Source organism: Phoenix dactylifera, chromosome 16, assembly GCF_051530095.1.
Source record: "Phoenix dactylifera cultivar Ajwa chromosome 16, Ajwa_hap1_PhDact_Kaust_v1.1, whole genome shotgun sequence".
In the NCBI taxonomy this organism is placed as follows: Eukaryota; Viridiplantae; Streptophyta; class Magnoliopsida; order Arecales; family Arecaceae; genus Phoenix; species Phoenix dactylifera.
In genome coordinates, this window is record NC_143205.1 from 21,167,897 (window position 1) to 21,176,194 (window position 8,298).

Genomic DNA, 8,298 nt, shown 5'->3' on the forward strand with positions numbered 1-8,298 from the left:
ATCCAGTCGAGCTGCCCATGTCGAAAGTGGATAGCTGTTGTCCATTGTGTGGATGCGACAAATATGGTTGGCTGCCAAAATCCAAACTTGATCTCCATCTATTGCATGACTGCTGTCATTGCATGGGGCTCGCTTAATCATAATTACTGCATATATATATATATATATATGTGTGTGTGTGTGTGTGTGTGTGTGGATGGCTATGGTTGGAAGACTGGTTTTCTTCTATTCATGTCTGAATTGATGAGAAAGATCCTGACTGCTGCACGACACCATTTATTTAGAGGGAAGAGGAATTTAATTGCTATAATGGAAAGCCTAGGGCTATTGATTCCTTAACATCCAGTCGCTATCCCATCCCTCCCCACCCTGAAATCCCAACTCTACCCTTCTCTCTCTATCTCTCTTTGTTTGCAACGCACCAGTAGCAAGAACCAACAACAATTGTCATAAATATTTCAGAACGGGCATACGGATGTTATAACCGAGTTTTACATTATAGGCTAAACAGAGCAAGTTCCTTGCACGTATTCAGATTCGTGAAAAATTAGCAAATTTGATTGAATCAATCTCTCAATTCTCTTCTATGTGGACATAATCCTCTTCTCAAATACTTATTGGGTGCATTTGAGTTCACTCGCTTAGTACTCTCAATTTTTTTTTTAATTTGGAGTTATTCAGATGGAAAGAAAATATTTTGATGGATGGAAAGCATGATTTCTTTTGTATTCATAAACGAAAAGGATGAATAAGTATGATTAGATGCTTGAGTATTCCTTCGTTGAATACATCTCTTCACACAATTCATCCACTCGTCAAAGTTGTATCCTTTGGGATCGCCATTGGATCGATCATATGCAGATTTTTGTAAGAATGCATCATTTTATCTATAAAAGCCTCCGAAGAGTCCTTTTGCGAAGCATCCCTTTGGGATGTTTTGTGAGAAAAGAAAGTGTCTCTACGCTTCTTTTTAAGATACCGCGTGAGAAATAATTAGAGATGCGTCTGTAGAAATTCTGTAGAATTTTAAAAGAGGAGAGAGATAAAAATAGAAAATTAAACCTTATCTATTTAGAAAACCAAGTTACTTTGGAATCTAGAATAAATTTTTATATTTAAATAGGTTTATATTTATCAAATATGAAATTCTAAAATCTCAAAATTTTGAATTAAATATTTTATTAATAAACCGACACCTACTTCACATAGTGCCTAAGATATGTGTAGTCATCGCGATTTATGATATGTGTAGTCATCACGACCTATGATATGTAGGCGATGTGACAAGCATGGGCTTAATGAAAGGACTCAATATACCTCAATACACAGTTAATAATATACCACTTAATATATATGGATTGGGTTATAATCTTAAATCTTTGATAATCCTTGTGCTACATAGGGACTTACATGCTTAAGATTTGTACAAGTGGATGGATGATCTTAATCATGCACCGATCGCTTTGAGATCTATGTAGGTGGATGAGTAAAAAAGTTTGGAGCTTAAACTTTGAGATCTATGCGATGGACGATCCAAATATTCATTCTTTTGCACAGATCTCAAAGCAAACAATGGATGGTCGAATTATTCATCCCACTTGCATAGATCTCGAAGCAATCAAAATATTCATCTTCCTACACTAATCTTGAAGCAACCACATGCATGATCCAAATATTCATTTGCCTGCACATATCTCAAGACGACGGTGTAGATAATCTGAATTATTTATCCACTTGCACATATCTTAAAGTTGAAATACGTGAAAAGAGGAAGATGGCATTTTCGTCAATTGAAAATGAATGACTAACACAGTCCGTCGATCGGGGCAGCCCAAGGGAGACCATGCTTTAGAACAGATTGCAAATTGGAGGGGTTTGATCGAAAGTTTTTAAGGTCGCCAGCTATCTTAATTAGTTTGGAATTGACCCAAAGTTAGGGCGGGGGATGTTTCTGTAATTTTCCATAATATTAGAAAGGAAAAGTTCTCAGAAGACGATAGGCGATAAAGATTGATGGGCACTAGAATACACGCACTTCCTAGATGTTACCGAAGAGTGATAGCTGGCGTTTTCAACGTGATTACCAGTTTACAGGAAACCATTCCGACCCGGAATCGAGCCCCAAGCATACGCTTCCAACGCAGCCGGGAAAGACTGAACGGGCGATTCTTGGACTTGGCTACTCGCTCTTCGATAAATTGGCTGCACTCCTCCTCCCACAACATCCAGCCCAGTTCTCCACACACAGAGATGGCTTCCGTGATCATTAACAAGCCTTCGGCAACGGCTGCCTCAGTATTTGATTACGGGAAGCTACATGTGGATACGATTCCAGCGAAACAATCTGATGAATCCTCTCCGCCGAAGGATATTCTGGTAGTCTGTCCTAAGGTTGCAGGGTCCTACACGGTTGTTCTCTTCATCCAAGGTTACCTTCTCTCTAACGCATACTACACCCAGCTCCTGCAACATGTTGCCTCTCATGGATTCATTCTGATTGCACCGCAGGTATGCACCCTTCAAATTCTCTCACCGTTGCTGCAAAAGCATCTAATTCATAAACAGAAATTGGGGTTTGAGTTTCCCCCTAGATTGACTCCCTTTAATTTCACATCTAATTCCTATTGACTGAGAATCTTTACTTCCCGGTCCTTTATTTCAGTGCATCGTCGTATCACCTTACTCCGAAGAAGACATCACCTCTGCAGCTGCCGTCACCAACTGGCTCTCTGATGGGCTCCAATCCGTGCTCCCCACCGGAGTCGAAGCCAACCTTGACAAGCTCGCTTTAGCCGGACATAGCAGAGGTGGCCATGCAGCCTTCGCTCTAGCACTTGGCCATGCGGAAACTACGCTAAAATTCTCTCTACTAATGGGTATCGACCCAGTGGCCGGACCGAGCAAGTGCTGCCAAATCCCACCTAAAATCCTCACCTACGAGCCCTCCTCCTTCGAACTAGAGATCCCAGTCTTGGTGCTCGGAACCGGGCTCGGATCGGAGCAAAAAAACATACTTTTTCCTGCTTGTGCTCCAAATGGAGTCAACCACAAGGAGTTCTACAGTGAGTGCAAGCCACCATGCTACCATTTTGTGGTCACGGACTATGGTCATCTGGACATGTTGGATGATACTGCTCCCAAGATCACGAAGTGTGTGTGCAAGAATGGGACTAATTGTAGAGAGATCATGAGGAGGACTACTGGGGGGATTATGACTGCGTTCTTAAAGGCTTATTTGCTAGATCTGGAAGAAGATCTAAAGGCTATAGCTGATGATCCTCAGATTGCCCCAACTAAGCTTGATCCAGTTTCTTACCGTCTGGAATGAGAAGCTTCGCGCTTTAAATTGCTCGAGAAGTTATCCTGCTGTATATTTGAAGCTACGGCCGCTGCATGTAGAGGAAGCTAGAATTCGTGTGTTATGTAATTAATTGTGTCCGAGTACGTACATCTAAGACTGTGCAAATGCATGTTGGCATTCGAAGGGTATTTTTCTATTATTGTTATTACTAATCTTCTTGTTGTTTGTTCGCAATGTAAGTTTGATTCTGATGCATGTTGACAGTGTAAGAGTTCTTCTCCGTTATTATTATTATTATTATTCTTATAATTGTTTGTTCGCACTGTATGATTCTGTGTTGTTTTTCATATTTCATCTTAGAGAATTCGTCATATTTTTACTTCATATAAATGAAGAAGGAGATTAGGCCAACCGCACAAAATGGAAGCAAAGTTTTTGCGTAATGGATTTCGGATTTGTCGTTTGATAGTTAACTACACTTTCTGGAATAAATAAATAAATGGACAAATAAATGACAGCACACGTGTTCAAACTTCTTCGGACCAGTGCAGTCTCCTACTCCTATACTATGACAACTGGTAACGTGTAACGTGCGATCCAAATAGCAATCCTACATATTAAATTTTGAAATCTGACGTGTTGGAAATAGTATGTTTGTAAAACAAATACATTTCAATTAATAGTGTCTAAATTTCATCATTATTAATTATGTCAATGTTAAGCATGTGAATCCACCCCCATTATGCAGGTTAGACCCTTCCTTGATTATATCTGATTTTCATCCTGATTATGTCGGTTAAGCACGCGCATCCTTATCATATTTAGCACTCACTTTGGCTCAATATGAAATATACTGCAGGCTTTGCGCAATCAATCAGATCGTATACATATATATCTTTGAAATATAACAATATGACAAAAAAAAAGACAACTAGACACATCCTATTGCATTGATGGAGGGGGAACAGGTATAGTGACTGAGAAAACTACTCGTGATGTGCTAGGCCGGACCAAGTTAGACTAGGGCAAGCATGATTTAGATCCAACGTGCTTTTATTTTGAGTTACAATTTTTTTGTACATTAGGTTGTGTTGGACCATCTCTGTAATTTTTTTTCTTTGCTGTCCAAGGAAGCATTCGAACTATGTTCAGTTGAGCCCACTTCAAACCCGACCTAATACATTCAGGTATAAACTAGAATGGGTCTAGGTTTGGATCTAATACAAATTAGAAAGAAATGTACGGTTTAGTATATATTTAGAAGAAAATTAACAATGACATGGATGATGGATACAAAAAATTAAATAAAGTATTAATATGAGCTTTTATTACTAATTGTACCTTCAACTTGCAAATAAAATATGTTAAATATCCATTTTCAAATGGGTCTTCGGCTTGACTGAGATCAGATTGGGCCAGGTAGAGTGAGATCCATTTCAGGTATCAAATCCCAGCGAGTCATGCCCATACGCATTTTTCAAATATGTTTCTTTCTGACCAGAATCAAACCATGGGTCTAAAAGATTAGGTTCGACCAGGTCTATTCTGGTCACATCCAGGTCAAATTACGGATGGAAAGATTGGATGTTCTTGACCTCTTTCCAACTACGGCTAAGCCGTTGTACCTTGGCCCAGTGTTTTTCTCAAATTTGCATTAACTCGCCTCTTCCAAGTTCCAACACTCTCTCTCTAAAAATCTAAAAGAGGGTTACGAAACCATTCAAAGACTCGAGTCCTCTTTGACTGATTCCAAAGTTTTCACGCAAATTTCCTTTTCCTTGATCACCCTGAAAATAAGTGTTTTTTTCAACAGGCACGGGTCCCTCTTCAGCAGTAAATCACAAGCCTCTCGAGTGTAAACTTTTGTCCGGGCAATCCACGAGGGGGGCCGTGCATTTATTTTATAATTTGTCGTCTTTTAGATGCTGTCCTCGGGAAATTTGCCAGCTCAACCTCGTTCACGCGGCTGACTTCAACACGCATCCCTTGCCAATGATTTACCCCTTTCGTTCTAGTTTTTGGTCGGAATGGCTGGCTTGCAGAGCTCCATAGCTCTCGAATACATACAGCCGCCGGCAGAGCGACAGCCATATCCCCGAGTCACTGGGGTAAAACTGAGAAAGCCTCCTTTAGTAGCCTCCATATAGACATGTCCGACCACACACGAGGTGATGTTTGTATATAAGTCTTTGAACATCTGCCAGGAGTGGGGAGAGATCGCTGCCCTGGTACCCAAACAATGATCTACTTTTTTTTTTTGGTTAACTAGATGGCGATTTTCTTCAAAGACAAGAAGGCACTCGGTGTTTCTTTCAGGCAAAAGGACTGCAGGGATCCATGGTGCCATCAAAGCACTTACTCGGCGTGCAGAACAAGGAATTACCTGCCCGCAGGCAGTTGTGCGACCATATATCACCTCAGAAAGCAAATGCAAGCCCTTGTTTCTCCACGAACATCAACATGTTTGTCTCAACGTTCTCTAATGCGCATTGCATGTGCCAAACTAAAACAAAACGGAGGCTGCAAATGCACTTCAAAGAGAGAGAAATCACAAAACCATATTAACACATTTCTTTTCTATTTTTACAACACTTTACAGGCACTGATCCTACCGAAAACTCAACTCAAAAGAAGGGAGGAAAGACGTAACACTGGAAATTATATACTCTATTCACGGTTTGCTGCAGATACAGCAGGATCTTCTGTCTTTGATCTGTTGAATGATTTCTGAGGTTCCAAGACAGGCATATAAGCTGCTGTGGTCTTCTGGAAAAGATCTACAGCTGGCTTCTCAGATTCTCGAGGACTCGCAAGCTGCTTCCCAACAGCCTCAAACTTGGCGGTGGCCCAGGGTGACGCTCCCAGTTCCCACATTTCCAACAACACTGGGAGCGTCTATAGTCAAAGACGCGATGGCATCTCTAGCGGCATACCACATGTAACCGCAAGCGGTGCACTCCAACCAGGGGCGGCCCAATGCGTTTGGGGGCCTAAGGCGAACTCAGTAAGAGGGGCCTTTTTTTAATTATTATTATGAAAATTTTTTAATAAGTGCAATGAAACCCAAAGACCTCAATCTTTGATAAAAAAAGTCAAATCTTTGAAGAAACTCAACAGGAGTAAGCAACAAAAATTGCAAGCAAAAATTGCTTGTTGGAACTTGGAAGTGCCCAATATGGTGTGGCTACATCCAGCAACTATGACTCCTTTGTCCACCTGATGATAGACTTCATAGTGAAGAGGCTCGAAGTCATCATGATGCAGAAAAGGTTTAGCCAGCTGGGTGGCCTTCAACACGATAGGGAGGTGAGGGCATTGGGCAATTATTTCTCTGAGATGTAGAGACCTGTGCGAGACAAATTTGCCCGACCCTAGCTCTCTCAGATGACAACCATTCTAAACTTTGAAAGGATGTTTGAGAGTTTGGACTTCTGGGAGAGAATGACTTTTAAAAAAAAAGCCAGCCTCAACTCAATCCAAAGCATGATCAAAAGCGTGAAGAACCCCAAAACTCTCCAGAAAAAACCAGATACAGGAAAAAAGATTCAATCTTTATCATATGAACGCCAAAAAGAAGAACAAAAAAATAACCCTGAATGTCAAAAACAAGGTATGAGAATTGAGAACTAAATGCTCTTACTGACCTCAAATGAAACTATTCTCTCCTTCAGCGGCCCCTGCCCCCTGGTATCTCATTCCTCCAAATCTAATATATTTGAGAGAAGACAGAGAAAGAAAGCATTAAAAAACCTAGATTTTTAAGACTCTCGCAGCAGAAAGAGGGGGATTTGATGGCTAAAAGATTAATGTATGGACTGTGGACAACCCAAACAAAACCCGGATCGGAGCTCAACTATTTAACATTTAATAAGCACAAATTAGGGTCTCACGGTCTCACCTTCCCTGTCAAAATTGAAAATCCAGTGGAGTGGATTTTAGAGCGGAGCCGACGAGGCCGGAGCCGACGAGACCGGAGCCGCGAAGCTCGGAGTCGGAAGTCGGGACTCGGGAGGCCTCGCCGTCTCGGTCGCCGCGGAGTCGGAGGTCGGAGGACGGGAGGAGCCGAGGACAGCGACTCGGAGTCGGCGAGGAGAGGACGGGACTCTGCACGGACGCACGGTGGACCGGAGCTTGGAGCTCGGAGCTCGGAGTCGGAGGCCGGAGCTCGGAGCCGAGGACGGCGACGTCGACGAGGAGAGCTAGAGGGTTTTGCGCTCGCCGCTCTGCAACTTTGCAAGCCGATTCTGCCGATTGCCGACTGCCGAGTGCCAAGAATGAAGAACCGGAGAAGGTTCTGGCATTAAAAAGGCAGAGAAGGAGGGAGAGAAGGGGGGAGCCGGGGAGGAAATAGCCGTTGCGTTGCCCGTTGCTTGTCGACGACTCGACCGCTCGACCACGCCATCGCCCGTCGCCCGTCGCCAGTCCCCATCTGCCGACTGCCGTCGCCCGTTGCCAGTCCCAGCTCAGTCTCAGCCTTTCACGTCGCCGCCCAAACCCACTCCCCGTCTCATCTACGATCTGCCATAGCGCCATGGTGGAATAAAAAAAAAAAAGGCTGGGTGGGGGCCTTCCCTGGGCCGGGGGCCTTAGGCGACCGCCTCAGTCTGCTCGAGCCGGCACTGACTCCAACTGATTAATTAAGAACAAACGTAAAAGGTTAGTGCTCATTCCTGACAAGAAAACGGGGGGAAAGAAAAAAACAACTTCAGCTAAATTGTGGTTTAGGTGAACTAAGGAACAGAGATGAGAGATACTATAACATAATGGCATATGCTGACATAATGATCATCAAGACAATAGGATCTATGCCTGAAGGAGGAAAGTATCCTAATTTAGAGCATAATTCCAACAAACTTGAGAATAATTTAGTACTTGAACCATAAAATGTTGGATGCTTGTACCATCCAACATTGGATCTCTCAACCGATGCTTGTGTAATTCATTAATCTCAACTTTAATAATAGATGTTACCCCCGGCAATCCATTTACAACAAGGA

The 8,298-nt window shown here is 42.5% G+C and overlaps 1 protein-coding gene across 1 annotated transcript; it reads left to right on the top strand.

Annotated features, from left to right (window-relative positions):
* The first annotated feature begins 2,113 nt into the window (after window positions 1–2,113).
* LOC103705552 (chlorophyllase-1) lies at window positions 2,114–3,535 on the top strand. Its single transcript, XM_008789312.6, has 2 exons — window positions 2,114–2,508; window positions 2,663–3,535. Exons 1-2 carry the CDS (start codon window positions 2,251–2,253, stop codon window positions 3,326–3,328), a joined length of 924 nt encoding a protein of 307 aa, XP_008787534.4. The 5' UTR covers window positions 2,114–2,250; the 3' UTR covers window positions 3,329–3,535.
* Window positions 3,536–8,298: the final 4,763 nt, after the last annotated feature.